The sequence below is a fragment of the Schistocerca cancellata genome, chromosome 3, assembly GCF_023864275.1.
Source record: "Schistocerca cancellata isolate TAMUIC-IGC-003103 chromosome 3, iqSchCanc2.1, whole genome shotgun sequence".
NCBI classification, from domain to species: Eukaryota; Metazoa; Arthropoda; class Insecta; order Orthoptera; family Acrididae; genus Schistocerca; species Schistocerca cancellata.
Window position 1 is genome coordinate 557,825,752 of NC_064628.1, and position 17,006 is coordinate 557,842,757.

The 17,006-nt window shown below is 37.6% G+C and overlaps 1 protein-coding gene across 2 annotated transcripts in view; it reads right to left on the bottom strand.

Moving 5' to 3' along the window:
• Positions 1–445: 445 nt before the first annotated feature.
• The window catches only part of LOC126175403 (copine-8-like), a 206,673-nt gene continuing 190,112 nt past the window's right edge, over positions 446–17,006 (bottom strand). For both annotated transcript variants that reach the window (XM_049922195.1, XM_049922196.1), the window contains exons 9-10: positions 13,362–13,540; positions 446–2,081 (exon numbers count right to left, since the gene is read on the bottom strand). In XM_049922195.1, the coding sequence (XP_049778152.1) occupies positions 1,752–2,081; positions 13,362–13,540 (509 nt within the window). In that variant the 3' untranslated portion in view covers positions 446–1,751. The remainder of the gene's footprint in view (positions 2,082–13,361; positions 13,541–17,006) is intronic.

Sequence of the window (17,006 nt, forward strand, 5' to 3'; positions counted from 1 at the left end):
TTGTTGTATGTAAACAGCACATCTAGTACAACCAGCATCAGTCAGACAAATGCAAACACACAAAATATGTTATAAACACAACCATTTACTTTACAATGTACAGGCACTGTTTGCTATGAAATTTAACTTTGTGGGTGCATATTTTACAGTGAAAAGCTAAAATTAACTAAACAACACTTTGGTATAGTTTGTCACATTTCTTTTGTATGTTATGTTTCTTCTTACTTATGGGGCTTTTTCTTTTATCGTTTTCTGCCATAAAAGAAACCACAAATTAAATAAACAATAGATAGTCATACCCATACCTATTACCTTCAGCAGATTCTTTATGTCTTTATATCTGTTCATTTGTACAGCTTATGAAGAGTAATTTTCATTCAAGGCACACTTATTGATGGCACATTGTTAATAATAATAATAATAATAATAATAATAATAATAATAGTAGTAATAATAATGAAACACAGTTTAACTGACTGACAAGTTTCACAGATCCTTTCCTAACCATCTAGGAAATATTCCTCTATGGCGGTACTGCATCTTCTCAGCACTTCCTTGATAATATGCATTGCATCTAAGTGTGCTTCAGAAATTTTAGTGCATTACCTGAGCAGGTACAATAATAAGCTAAACATATCAACTTCTCACCGAGTACCTTAGATACAAGCAATCATAAATCTGCATGATAAAAGATAAATGAACAACATTTCATAACAATAACATGATAAAAACACAATGCAAATTTATAGGCATGCTGTTCATAATTGCTCATGGAGATAAGCAATGTATAAGCCCTGGTGCAGCTTTCAAGTTAACATGATTAGAATGCCTTGCCATAAGGCACATTATCTGGCAGTTATGTTTATCAGAGAAACGAACAGAGGAACTTCTGGACGTCTACTGAAATTAGCAGTAGTGTTTCATTAGAATTAGAATTTGTGCATGATGATTCAGGATCATTGTACCACCAAAGCAGATTTTGCTACTGAGAGAAAAATAACTAAGGCTGCCTTATTTCGGCTATATAATGGAAAGTAGTTATTTTTCACTCACAGTTCTAGTTGTTACATTCAAGATTTTACTAAAAGCACATCACAATACTCTGTTCAGTTCTGGAACAACTTGAAAATGGTACAGAACATCAGGAATATTAAAGTAATACCAAACATGCGCATCATATATAAATGGACATTACAATGACTTACCTCAGAATTAAGTTCATATATAATATATAAATATGTTGTTCGGGTAACACTTTGGTCCTCTAGGCAGCAAGTAGAGAGAGTCAAAGAGTATAAAAACAGTAGCAGTCTCAAAAGAATATTTTTTTTGTATCTACAAAACATTTGAAGTCATGGTGTTAAATAGTAAGAATAATTACAGCACATATTTCTTTGGAGTTCTACATATCCCTCATAAATTATTTCTGATTTTATTAATACCTAAACTTGAGGTTACTAATATTATGACATATTAATCAATAAATAATTTAGATACTTGTGACCTATATCTCTATCTGGAATGATTTATACAGTTTATTAGAAAGTAATACTAAATTTATTAATTTAAAAGAAACTGTGATTATGCTCAGTGACAATAATTCCAGCTAAGAAATGTTTATTTCTCTGTAGTTCTACAATCACAGACAATGGATTCAAAAAAATTTCACAAATACCATGAAATGTTCAGGATATTCTTATCCTAAGTGATAGAAGACTGCACGACTTTAAGAGCATGTTAACAAGAGTCAGTCACTGCACAACAGAACCAACATCACCAGTAGGAATCCCAGTTGCAGGACGTGGCTTCGGAGCTATGTTTCGAGACTTCATAAAACCTACTATCTGGTCAGGAATTTCAGCTAACACTTCTTTTGCAAGATATGCTTTTGCCAACGTTGGATTCCTTATGCTTTGGAAATTTCGAAATGGTACAAACTGCACAATGTCTCTCTCAGCCTTAATACCATTAACCATGAGTGGAACCGTATCAGCATCCAACTCGTTCATAGCTGTGAAATCGGCATTCCCAACACCCACAATAATGATTGACATTGGTAGAGATGAAGCATGGATAATTGCCTGAAAAGAAATTATATCTGAAACACATTATACTGTAGGGTTAAATGGTGAGCTGAAAAATTCACTGAAGTGTCACAAAACCTTGAGACTACACAGTAATATGTTATATTCTACAACATTATTAAATATACATAATGTATAATAATCCATATTTTGCAATATCTACATTTTTAGCTACAGAGCCAATCTGAATTGTAAATCAATTAAGCAGTTGTTACATGTATATTATTTTAGTATAGCCATTTAGAAAAATACTTACAGGGAATATAACTGAATATGTTAGTAGTTTTTGGTTCCCTGTAACAGATGGAGCTGAAATCTAACTATCACTTTTCTTCCAGCTTTACGTGAAGAATAAACATAAGGCTGGAAGAAAATTGATTCACCCTACAATTTTTTTCCTAGGTAGCTTATGGAATGGTTTCCTGGAAACAGTCACAATTACATCATGTGTTCCAGAAAACAGTGACAGTTTTAACCTAAACAGTCAACATCTGACACTTGTATAATGATTGACCTCCTCCCATGAACCATAGCTTTGCCGTTGGTGGGGAGGCTTGAGTGGCTCAGTGATACAGATAGCTGTACCGTAGGTGCAACCACAATGGAGAGGCCAGAAAAATGTGTGATTCCTGAAGAGGGGCAGCAGTATTTGCAGGGGCAACAGTCTGGATGACAGACTGATTTGGCCTTGTAACATTAGCCAAAACAGACCTGCTGTGCTGGTACTGCGAACGGCTGAAAGCAAGGGGAAACTACAGCCATAATTTTTCCCAAGGGCATGCAGCTTTACTGTGTGGTTAAATGATGATGGTATCCTCTTGGGTAAAATATTCAGGAGGTAAAATAGTGTCCCATTCAGATCTCTGAGCAGGGACTACTTAGGAGGACATTGTCATCAGAAGAAAGAAACTTGGCGTTCTGCAGATCGGAGTGTGGAATGTCAGGCCCTTTAATCGGGCAGATAGGTCAGAAAATTTAAAAAGGGAAACAGAGAGGTTAAAGTTAGATATAGTGGGAATTAGTGACATTCGGTGGCAGGAGGAACAAGACTTCTGGTCAGGTGAACACAGGGTTATAAATACAAAATCAAATAGGGGTACTGCAGAAGTAAGATTAATACTGAATAAAAAAAATAGGAGCATGGGTAAGCTACTACAAACAGCATAGTGAATGCATTATTGCAGCCAAGATAGACACAAAGCCCACGCCTACCACAGCTCCGCAGATGACAAAGAGATTGATGAAATGTATGATGAGAGAAAAGAAATTATTCAGATAGTGAAGGGAGACGAAAATTTAAGTAATGGGTGACTGGAATTCGACAGTAGGAAAAGGTAGAGAAGGAAAAGTAGTAGGTGATGGAATGGGGGTAAGGAATGAAAGAGGAAGCTGCCTGGTAGAATTTTGCACACAGCATAACTTAATCATAGCTAACACTTGGTTCAAGAATCATGAAAGAAGTTTGTATACATGGAAGAGGCCTGGAGACTCTGGAAGGTTTCAGATAGATTATATAATGGTAAGACAGAGATTTAGGAACCAGGTTTGAAATTGTAAGACATTTTCAAGGGCACGTGTGAACTCTGACAGAATCTATTGGCTATGAACTGTAGATTAAATGTGAAGAAACTGCAAAAAGGTGGGAATTTAAGGAGATGGGACCTGGGTATACTGACATTTGGGAATGATTGACAAGAATGGGGAAAAGAAATACAGTAGAGGAAGAATGGGTAGCTTTGAGAGATGAAATAGTGAAGGTAGCAGAGGATAAAGTACGTAAAATGACGAGGGCTAGTAGAAATCCTTAGGGGGATGGCTAGAGGACAAATGTAAGGATGTAGAGGCATATATCACTAGAGGTAAGATAGATACTGCCTACAGGAAAAATAAAGAGACCTCTGAAGAAAAGAGAACCACTTGTATGAATATCAAAAGCTCAGATGCAAAACCAGTTCTAAGCAAAGAAGGGAAGGCAGAAAGGTGAAAGGAGTATATAGAGGGTCTATACAAGAGCAATGTACTTGAGGGCAAGATCATGGAAATGGAAGAGGACGTAGATGACAATGAAGTAGGAGATATGATACTGCGTGAAGTCGAAACAACGCCCCGGGCATAGACAACATTCCATTAGAGTTTCTGATAGCCTTGGGAGAGCCAGCCCTGACAAAACTCTACCATCTAGTGAGCAAGATGTATGAGACAGGAGAAATACCCTCAGTCTTCAAGAAGAATATAATAATTCCAATCCCAAATGAAGTAAGTGTTGACAGGTGTGAAAATTACCGAACTATCAGTTTAATAAGTCACGGCTGCAAAATACTACATGAATTGTTTACAGCCAAATGGAAAAACTAGTAGAAGCCGACCTCGAGGAGGATCAGTTTGGATTTCGTAAAATACTGGAACATGTGAGGCAATACTGACCCCACGACTTATCTTAGAAGATAGTTTAAGGAAAGGCAAACCTACGTTTCTAGCATTTATAGACTTAGAGAAAGCTTTTGATAATGTTGACTTGAATACTCTCTTTCAAATTCTGAAGGTGTTGGGGGTCAAATACTGGGATTGAAAAGCTATTTACAATTTGGACAGAAACCAGATGGATGGTGAGTCATAAGAGTCGAGGGGAATGAAGGGAAGCAGTAGTTGAGAAAGGAGTGAGCCAGGGTTGTAGCCTATCCCCGATGTTATTCAATCTGTATAATGAGCAAGCAGTAAAGGAAACAAAAGAAAAATTCAGAGTAGGAATTAAAATCCATGAAGAAGAAATAAAAACTTAGAGGTTTGCCGATGACATTGTAATTTTGCCAGAGACAGCAAGGGACCTGGAAGAGCAGCTGAACAGAATGGACAGTGTCTTGAAAGGAGGATATAAGATGAACATAAAAAAAGCAAAATGAGGATAATGGAATGTAGTCGAATTAAATCAGGTGATGCTATGGGAATCAGATTAGGAAATGAGACACTTAAAGTAGTAAAAGAGTTTTGCTATTTGGGGAGGAAAATAAATGCTGATGATCAAGGTAGAGAGGATGGCAAGGAAAGTGTTTCTGAAAGTATCTGTATGGAGTGTAGCTATGTATGGAAGTGAAACATGGACGATAAATAGTTTGGAGAAGAACAGAATAGAAGCTTTCAAAATGTGGTGCTACAGAAGAATGCTGAAGATTAGATGGGTAGATAACATAACTAATGAGGAGGTACTGAATAGAATTGGGGAGATGAGGAATTTGTGGCACAACTTGACTAGAAGAAGGGATCGGTTGGTAGGACATGTTCTGAGGCATCAAGAGATCATCAATTTAATACTGGAGGGAAGTGCAGAAGGTAAATATCATAGAGGGAGATCAAGGCATGAATACACTAAACAGATTCAGTAGGATGTAGGGTGCAGTAGTTACTCAGAGATGAAGCTTGCATAGGATACAGTAGCATGCAGAGCTGCATCAACCAAATCTCTGGACTGAAAACCACAACAACAGCAACGACAACAACAACAACAACAACACAACTATGGATGGATCTAATTGATCTTTTCTCATATGTAGTCTCATTAGCATGAAACAAGGAACCTGTTAAATTTACGCTGTTATGGGTATTACCCAGTCTATGGTAAGCCCTTGAAAATCAAATTATACTCAAGTAGACAGGCAGATTTTGCACACACATAACATGAATAACACTTTACTTCAATTTTATGCTATGTAAACTTTGTCACAAGGTGTAAAGAGAATCTGCAAAATGAAACAATGGAGAAGTCTGTTTCAGCGAATGTTGAAAACCAATGAGGTGTCTGAGCGCAAAACCTCAGGGGTACATTTTGCAAGAATTTGAATCTAGTGAGGCTGATAACACCAATGTTTTAAACAATATATTCACGTGAAGAGCACAAATATAATGAATGAATCAATTGAAGATGATTTAACATAAGTGCATGCTTTATCAGACATTATGGTGCTGGTTAAGCACCATGTAAGGTGAAAATCAACAAAAGCAAAATGAGGATAATGGAATGGACAATAAGGCTCCTGTATATTCTCAGGAGTATGCATCATGCAGCACCGGTGTGTATCACTGAACCAACAACAATGCTGACAGTGTCAGATACAACATAAATAATGTTATTAGTATGTCCATAAACCTGTGAATTACTCTCCATGAAGGATATTTTTACAGAGATCACTACAGAAAGAAGAGATTGGGGGGGGGGGGGGGGGACCAACACACACACACACACACACACACACACACACACACACACACACACACACAAATGAAAGTAATCAATTATTGAAAATGTAATGTAAATGGATAGATAAAAATGCTACTCAGCAATCAGCGGCAGGAGAATACACGCACCAAAAGCTTTAACTTTTACAAGCGTGTGGAGCCAGTGGCACCTCTTCTGGCAGACGAGTTTAAGGGGAAGGAAGAAGGGCAAAGGAAAAGGACTGGAGAGGTTTAGGGAAAGGGGTATAGTTCAGAAAAGCCACCCAAAACCGCAGGTCAATGGAGACTTACCAGACGGGATGAGAAGGAAAGACTGATTATTGAGGATAGCACTAGACAAGATTTGAAAACCTTAAAGCTTAAAGTGAAAGACAGGGTAATATGAAAGACAGAGATTACTACTAAAGCAACATGCACTACTTAATAAGATTGGAAAGCTAAGTGCATTGTATGTAACAGAGGAGGGAGGCAGGACATAGAAAAATAGACAGGTCAGAAAACAAAAGGTGTAAAAAACTAAAGTGGGGTTAAGAAATGAGTACAAATGCTGAGATGGAAGGAATTAACATAAATTAAGGCCGGGTGGTGCCAAGAACCAAGCACATGTTGTAGCACTAGTTCCTGTCTGTGGAGTTCTGAGAAACTGGTGTCTGGGGGGAATAATCCAGACAGCGCGTATTGCGACACAGGCACCGAGGTCATGACTGTCATGTTTTAGAGCACACTCTGCATGAAGATATAGTGTGTTGCAGGCATAAACCCTCTGCCTATGCCTATTCATCCTGGCTGATAACTCGGTGGTACTCATGCCGATGTAAAAGGCCGAACTGTGTTCATATAAAAGCTGATATATGACATGTCGTTCCACAGGTGGCTCTCACTTTGACAGTATATGGTTTACCAGTTACAGGGATGGAATAGGAGGCGGTAGGAGGGTGCATAGGACAAGAATGCAGTGGGGACGGTCACAGGTATTAGAGCAATAATAGGTAGGGAGATGGGTACAGAAGGAGCATGGGGTCTGACAAGGATATTGCAGAGATTGGGAGGGTGACGAAAAGCTATTCTAGGTGTGGTGGGCAAAATCTCAGAAAGAATGTATCTCATTCCAGGGCTTGATTTTAGGAAGTCACAGCCTTGTCGATGTAGGTGATTGATATATTCAAGACCAGGATAATAGAGGGTGAAAAGTGGTGTGCTCCAACATTGTGTTTGGAGTGATCAGCAGCAGCAGGATTGGATGAGACAGCCTGGTAAATCTGCTTTTGAACTAGGCTGTTGGCATAATTACGTCGAGTGAAGGCTGAGGTGAGAGTGATGGTGTATTAATGTAAAGAACCTGCATCCAAACAAATATGTTTGTCTCAAATGCCAAGGCTGTATGGGAGGGAATGTTTGACATGGAAAGATGGCAACTGTCAAAACATAAGTACTGTTATTTTCTACTAGTTTTAATGTAAACGGAAGTGTATAGCTGGTCTTCTGTGAGGATGAGATCAACATCAAGAAAAGTGGGATGGGATTCGGAATAGGACCATGTGAAATTTAATTGGGAGAGGGTATTTAGAGATTACAGCAATTTTAAGAAGTCAGCCTCACCATCAATCCATTTGGAAAAGATGTCATCAATGTATCTAAACCAAACCAGAGGGCTGGAGGCTTATGAATCCCAGGAAAGCCCCTCCAAGTGACCCATGAAAAGGTTGACGTAGCAAGAGCCATCCTGGTTCCCATGTCTTCACCTCTGATCTGTTTGTATGTCTGATGTCTGCCTATCAAAGGTGAAGTAATTGTTGGTAAGTAAACAATTGATTATGGTGAGCAAGAAAGATGTCACAGGTTCAGAAACATGTGGGTGTTGACTGAGGAAATATTCGGCAGCAGACAGACAGCCATGTATGTGGGGGATGTTGATATAGAGGGAGATGGCATCAATGGTGACAAGCAAGGTGTGTGGTTGGAGTAGGACGGGCATGGATTTCAGACAATCTAGGAAATAATTGGTATCTTTAATACAGGAGGGAAATCTTTGTACTATGGGATACACCTGTTGATCAGTTGCATACTGATATGCATTTGGTTGGTGTTTTGAAGCCAGAAACTATATGACAGCCAGGATGATTGGGTTTGTGGATCTTAGGAAGAAGGTAAAAGGTGTGGTGTGTGGTTTGGGTGGGATAAGAAGTTCTATGGATTGGGGTGTAAGTCTTTGTGAGGGGCCTGAGGTTTTTAGGAGGAACACATCCAATCCTGCTGCTGCTGATCCCTCCAAACAACAAAGTCAGAGCACACCACTTGTCAGCACTGTATTATCCTGATCTTGAATGTATTAATCAGCTACTTAGACAAGGCCATGACTTCCTAAAATCAAGCCCAGAAGTGAGATGCATTCTGTCTGAGACTTTACCCACCACAACTAGAATAGCTTTCGTCACCCTCACATTATACGCAATATACTTGACCCTATGCTCCTTCTGCACTCATCTCCCTACCCTATTGCTCCCACCCCTCTGTCCATCCCCGCAGCAAGACTTGTCCTATGCACCCTCCTACCACCACCTCTTTTGGCCCTGTACCTGGTAAAACACACACTATCAAAGGGAGGAGCCACTTGTGAAACGACATGTCATATATCAGCTGTTTTATAAACACCCAGCTATCAGCTAGGATGAATGGGCATAAGCAGAGTGTTTATATCAGTATGCTCTAAAACGTGACAGTCATGACCTCAGTGCCTGTGTCGCTATATGTGCCATCTGGATTCTTCCCCTAGACACCTGTTTCTCAGTACTCCACATATGGAAACTAGTGCTACAACATGTACTTGGTTCTGGGCACCATCCGGCCTTAATTTTTATTAATTCCTTCCATCTCAGCATTGTTCATAGTAAGTACTCATTTCTTAACTGCACTTTAGTTTCCTACACCATTCATTTTCTGACCTGTCTATTTTTGCTGTACCCCCTCCCACCTCTGTTATATACAACACACTTAGCTTTTCTGTCTTATTAACTTGTGCAGACTGTTTTAGTAGTAATCCCTGTCTTGTATATTATCCTGTCTTCCACTTTAAGCTCTAAGGTTTTCAAATCTCATCTGGTGCAGTCCCCAACAATGTCTTTCCTCCTCATCACGTCCAGAAAGTCTCCCCTGACCTGGGGTTCTGGGTGACTTTTCTGAACTGTATCCCTTCCCCTAAACCTCTCCAGTCCTTTTCCTTCACCCCACTTCCTTCCCCTTCAACTCTTCTGCCAGAAGAAGGAGCCATTGGCTCCAAAAGCTTGTAAAAGTTAAAGCTGTTTGTGTGTGTGTTATCCTGCCGCTGCTTGGTGAGTAGATTTTTTACATGTCCATATACATACGTATGGCAAGGAGACATGCCACTGTTGATCAAAACCTGGTACACTGAGAAGGCTAGGAGACTAAATTTGTCATGCTAGGTATATCAGTCCCCCATTTGACAGAAAATGTGACCCTTTTGATGCACACTGTTCTATAATCTTTTTAGAATCTCCGAATAGAAAAGACACAAAATTTTTGTTGAGATGACCGTGACACCTTCTGACCACTCGGTGGTGGTTTGGTTTCAGGTTCATAACAATAGCACTATGACTACAATTTGTTCAAAATTAATTTAAGATCTATAGTTACAAAGAAAGAAGTGGGATGAGGTTCATGAGGTAGGCAAAGCACAGATCAAGCAATGTTATGAAAACCGTAGCTGCAGCAGCCAGCTGTGGCTGACAAACTTACATCCCCACCACAACAATACATCATTGCTGCATTACACATCAGTTTCATGCAGCTTGATGCCCTGTGTGAACTTTTGTTGAGCACTGTGGTTTTGTTTGTTTACTTTTCTTGCAGTCATAGACATTAACAGATTATTTTATTTGTTTACATATTTTACAGTCATAGGTGTTAATGCAGTATTTTATTTGTTGTGTGCTATACTTCTGTACATTTTGATATGTTAATAATATGGCCATTACAGCAGATGATGCCAAATTAAGTTTATTTCAGTAATTCAGTCTTTACCTCACAAAAGAAATCCCTCTCACTATTGGAATTACAGCAATTGAGGTAGGTTCTTTTTTGTATTGCTCTTCTTTGTTCACCAGCTTGCTTATGATAAAATTTCTGCACATCAAATAACACTCAGAAATTAAATTTTTTGTTACCTTAGAAATAGGTAAGCTGCTCAAGATATATAACAACAGGTTAATTAAAAATCTAGCAATATTTATCACAATAAAAGCTAATGGGTGCTGTTGAGCTCTCGATCCAGAAGTGGTGCATTATGCATCAAATTTAATCCAAATTATCTCATGTTAGAACCTGTGACAGAGTTACAGTTTGGGCAGATGAAAATAAAGTTGTTTTTCTTAACACTATGTTCAAATAAAAAAGTTTCTAGAATAGTAAAAATTTAGCAGTCATCAGGAAATGCATTCTCATAAAATTTCCCAGAGTTAACTTAAAATATTATTACTACAAACAAAACTAAATTTCAAAAATAGTGCACCTCTTCCAGGACACACTGTTGCCAGTTTCATCTTTGTGTACTGAATAACTTGTGAATCTGAATGAGCTGAATGAAAAAGTAAATTATGTGTGTGACCTTTGCAGGTTATAGCAACTATGAACCCCTGCCCAAGTGTCCATCTCAAAGTAATTCTGAATGCAGTGTAGTCACCAGTAATGATCTTGGAAAAAAATTCTGGGTCAGTTTGAAGCTATTCTTTCAAATAACAGAATGACACCTTTTTTGCTAGTCAGTCAAAATCCAAGATACATTTTTCCCAGCATCCCTCCTCACTCCTAACTTATTGGTTAAAATTCAGTGAAGCAAAACAGAACACAGTTAACTCTTATCTTTTGTTAAATGGTCCACTGGCACTTTTCAAGCAGAATTTCACAAATTTTTTAACATTTTCTTCTGTTTGGGCAGCTGATGGGTGTCGAGTTTTTTAACATGTTGTTGTTTAGAAACAAGAAAGCCACCTCTATACTTGAGTCTTTTTTCCAAAGTGTCACCTTTCTACGCCATTTCCAACATCAGAACAGTTTCTGCAATGTTTAGAACAGGTAGCTGCACAGTTACTTAAATCCACCATTTAAAAACCATTGAGAGAAAAGAAATTGGTGAGAAACAGGAGGGGGGGGGGGGGGGGGGGGGGGAGATATTGGCAGACAGTATTTCCTTAGGCAGTAGTGAAGACCCAAGTGGTTCCACAGCACGATGACCCTGGAGGGAGAAATGCAAACTACACGAGCTCCAGTCATACCTATACCTTTGAATCTCTCTCATAGACAATCTACACTCCCGTTTGCAAAAATTTTAAAGCCATGAATGAATCATCAGAAATGGTCTGTGTTGACATAAAAAATTAATTAAATAAAAAAACCCAACTTAATAAAATTCATTTCTGTTGAAGCCACTGCACAGTATATCCTCCACATGGCATGAGGTAAAACTTTTGAATGAGTCCATGAGAAATGACAGTCCAGATATTTCTTCTTTATTGGCTACTGGGTTTTCGCAAACAACCTATAACTAACCAAAGCTCCAATGTGTTCAGGAAATGTATCGCTCCCTGGAAATTTATAGCCCTCAGTAGAAAAGAGAAGACAAGAAATTTGAAATATACGTTGCAATATTTAGATAATTGCACTCTCAGTGGAATACAACCACAGGAACTACTTTGGGAGGGACAACTTCCTCGAAGTGCGAACTCTTGCTGAATGTGCTCACAATCTGGAGTAGCCAGGGTCAACTACAATACTCACTGAAATCTTAGAATATAACTATGCGTCGAACCAGTATGCTTTATGAACCTCTGGGGCATAAAATGTCATATCAGCAGTTGTGCCCCACTGTCATTTCAGTACTCAAGAAGTAGCTCTACAATTTGCCACCCTGCCATGCAAACTACGCCACTTGCCAGACTCAAACTTGACCAGTATCGCTGTAGTAGGATTGCGCTCCATACAGGTTGCAATTTCACTATGTGATAAAACAGAAGTTAACTCTCTGCTCCTGTTCAAATTTTTTATCCAGGTCATATTATTATTTTTTTTTCATTCAACAAGCATACACAACATTCATCACTTCCACATTCAATGACAATCACATGGAAAATTAATTTCTATGCAAAAGGGGTGAGTAGCTGGGAATTTACAATTCAAGACAATGGAGGTTACAGTGCATGCAAGTACACAACTTCCACAACTTTTTACAAAACTGCCTTATTTTTTGATACACTTGTTACACAGCGTGGCCAGTTTATGAATCTCGCTGTGTAAAATAGCAACTATTACAAAAATTTCTGATTAGGAGTAAAAAAGTATCACAGTCATGAAAGATGCATTCTTTCTAACAGCCACATTAGACGTTTAAAACAAACCTTTGATCAATTTGGTAGGCACCAACTTTTCCCCTTATTGTTAGCAGTCTCAAATCCTGATATATAGACTACATATGCCCACTACCACTGAATCTCTTGCCACTTCTCCAACAAGAACCTCACAGATTCAACTGTGACTCAATGCCAGATTACACAGTGTATCCCCCCCCCCCCCCCCCCCCCCCCTCCCACCCCAAAAAAGAGTCCCTCCCAAAATACCACAACTGCCTCAATTCTGTTAATTTTTAACAATGCCTACCATACTATCCACACCAATCTAATGATTAAGTAATAATTACCCACATTCTTCACCAACAATATTCCCATAGAGTTTCCATGATTCATCATAACATCTTAGTTTCTGCACAGGCTATCATGTTTGTCCAAAAAAGTAACTTACATAGCCCATATTTGCTTGGAATATGTTGTATATTTCATTTCAGTTTTATGTTCCTTATTAAGTTGCAATTTTATCGAACAATACGGCAGTGTAAAAAAATGAAATGTGTTAAATTATATAGAACATATTTATTCTCTGAATGTCAATCTGATGGAAACCAAATATCTCACATCTTACCTCCTTAATAATTTAGTGATTATACTTTTCTTACATATAATATTATTATGTTATAAAACTGACCTTTTTTGTTTGAAACATGTCTGTGATTACTCCGTCTGTGATTATTAACAGTATGAAATACTGTGTGCCATCGCAGTATGTTTCTGCAAATTTTGAAACATGACTGATAACTGGGCTGAAGTTTGTTGGCCCATAGAGTTGAATTTGTCTAATACAACTCTTATAAGCTTCCAAAACACCTAAAACATAACAGAAAAACAAATATAAATGCTACTTACAAAATAACGCCAATAAGTGACTCTGTAAGGGTTCAACAATGGGTCACTAGCACTTCTTACTTTATTAGAATACCCACTGATGTAGTCTCACAAGGTTGTAAGTATTTTATCAGCACAAACCCAAAGCAATAAGTATTAACAGAAAAAATGTAAATTTATTTTATATGAAAGTTATGGCAGTGGGAATTCCTTTGCAGAACTTAAATAATGGAAGGAGTAAATGTAATAACTCACCTTATAGTTTAGGCATTCAGTTGTCAATAGCCACATAAACAAGACTGAGAAACTGAGAACATACGACAGCAACAAAGGCTTGACAGCACAAGATACAGGATGGAGAGAGTCTTGTGGCATGTAGTGATGTAAATATGGTTTAAGAGAGTCCTTGGTGGTGGTGGTGGTGGTGGTAGTGGTGTGTGTGTGTGTGTGTGTGTGTGTGTGTGTGTGTGTGTGTGTTTTAATAATTTTAGTAATAATAATTAATTAGCAGTGTACATCAAGATTAAGTAAGGGGTTTGTAAACAATCTGAATGATCAGCACAGTTTATTGTGTTGAATGTTTGGAGCTGACTATATGAAGACAAAGTGAACAGATAAATTTAATGAAGGATAATCTTATGGCTAACAATTTTCAAATACCTTACAACAGCACAAATTACTTGATAAATCAGATGTGAGTGTTGTCAGTTCTGTGGTTACGGAATGTTATGAAGGACTCAAAGAAATACTTGCACTTTTTAAATTATGTAGAATCTTCTGAAATGAAATAAATTTTCATGGAAACTAAAATTCATCAGTTTTGGTCTAAAAAAACTGGAAAATTCAAATATATACACTATGTAAATACAGGATGGCTGAATAACATTAACTCAACTGAACAATAATTATCCAAATAATTCTTCACACATTACTCATATATACTAATGACAAAAAATTAGATTAATTCAATAAAAAATTCACAAGTTGAAATTCTATGAGTTTCAAATGTATGTCATTTTATTATGTTACATATGCAGTCTGCTGCACTCATGCCTGTCCTTTCATGTTTTTTTTTTTTTTCAAAATTATCTTAAAATCAGCACTGGTTCTGAAAACACTTATTATGTGAAACTCAACTGACCATCTCTTCAGTGCCATGAATAAGTGGTGATGGTGATGGTATGAATACAAATTAAACATAAACACTTTCTTGAGGCAATAAAGCAACGACAATGTGTGAGAGAGTTGGTATGGCCACATCTTGAGGACAGACTAGTGGCAAGACCTGTCCTTCCCAACTCACACCAACACTGCCTGTTCCACTGGTTTCATAAGTTGAGGCTGTTTCATAGTGCTCACTAGAAGGCTAACATTTAAGCAAGGCTGATGTTATGAGTGTTGATGAACAGTTTAATACAATATGTTGCCAGAAGGAAAATCACCTGAACTGTTTGTTTGGAGGATGAATAAGCAATTAATCCCCTCCATTACATTTTTATAAAAGAAAAAAACTATTGTTACAGTGCTAAAATTATAATAAGCTTATATGGTTGGATGTTCAAAATGAAATTGACCAGACACCTTTTAAGATACGAAAATCACACGGACTTTTAGGGAAGGGAGAAGATGACACCTTAAGCTATAAAAAAATTAAAATAATAGTGCAATCATTATTAAAATGGTTGGGTTGTAGTTTTACCATTGGCTCTTCTAAAAGCTAAATTACGATCATTCCAAGAAATCATCACTTGCTGAATGAATCTAAACCACTTTAACAGTTGCATATCAGTAAATTCCAGTGGGGAACAAAACCACAGATGATTTTGTGCATGTTTACCTGCACATTAATGTATGTTTCCTCATAGTTTGGTAAAACTATAATCAGTCATGATTTAAAATGACAAATGAAAACTGAATTAGCTGAAGAAAAGAGTGAAAACTTCCCTCTACATAGTATTAGTATTGCAGTGGAAGTGGAAGTAGTAGTAGTAGTAGTAGTAGTAGTAGTAGTAACAATAATAACAGCAGCAATTCTATATGTCTCCATGGGCTGGTGCAAGTCTTCCAATTAGTCACTTTGGTACTTGTGTGGATCTAACTAAATGTGATTACACTGGGGAAAGGGGAGTTAAAGCTTAACAGGAAATCTTAACTACATGTGTGTTATTTCTGGTACATCTTCGCATCATTGACATATGAAGGCTAGGTTAAAGGCAGATTGAAATATTACGTGGGACAACAGGGATTAGATCCTGTGGCATTCCAGTTTTAAGGCATACACTTTAGTACTAAACCACCAGGTCCAACTTTGCTGGTACAAGTGGCTGACTGACCACTAATAAAAAATGGGGAAAAGAGTGAATGAGTTTGAGAATAAGTACAAACTAGTTAATACACGAACACATGCAGTTATATAGTGGGTGTTAAAATTAGTTGAAATAAAAACATAACAGTCTTTTTAAATTAAAAGAGACATGTACAAGCTGTCAAAATTGTGAAACTATGATTCAGATAAAGATGGCTGGTTGGAAAATCATAAAGAATGAGCCAGTCAATATGATATACATTAAAATAAGCAATTCAATAACATAGGCAAGAGTCAGACAACATTCAAAACCTTAAAACCTTTTGCATACGTCTCATCATCATTTAAAACGTGTTAAAAGATCAAAATAAAATCCTGAAAATCCTGGATGCTTTTTTTAGTGCTAACCCTGATAAAGCCTATCCTCAGCTGGGTCAGCCCCTTCCAAACCAAAATCCTGGATCAACCACTGGGATAACAAACAGTAGTAAATTATTTCCTCTCCTTGCTGCTATATCAGAATGTTAATTTAACTGGATTTCGACATACCCCGGTATCCAGCAGAATGTTACTTCCTTCCCTTGCATTTAAACTACGTTGAATGTTGTCTTGAACTTTTTACATCACTTTGCTTGCTAGGTAAATTTGCTGTAGGGAACTTCAGGAATCACAGCTGGCAAAAACATTATTCTGTTAATTGCAACTCAAGATTGCTTTTAGGATTGCATAGAGCTTTGCACCAAAGACTGGTTTCAACATGAAGTAGAATCATAAAAACGATGTCAGGGGAAACTACTGAGGAGCTGACAGTATGATCCTGCTTAGATCAGTGTCAACAAGTCAAAATTGTGTACTCACCAAAAAGCAAAGAAAGGTTTCCTTACGAATAAAATGTGGTGTGCAGGATATGTTGTACTTTAACAAATTTAGAAACGACATGGGCCACACTACTAACAACGAAGAGTACCTATTCCAACTTCTGTTAACTGAACCTTGATGAATAAGACCACTTCAGCTGTATGGTGAATCTTTATTTTTGATCCAATTAGTTTCATGGTTTTAGAGCAACATATGGCTCTAGTTGGTTCAGAAACAAAAATTTATATACAACTGAAGCATTCTTATTCATCATGGTTTAGTTCT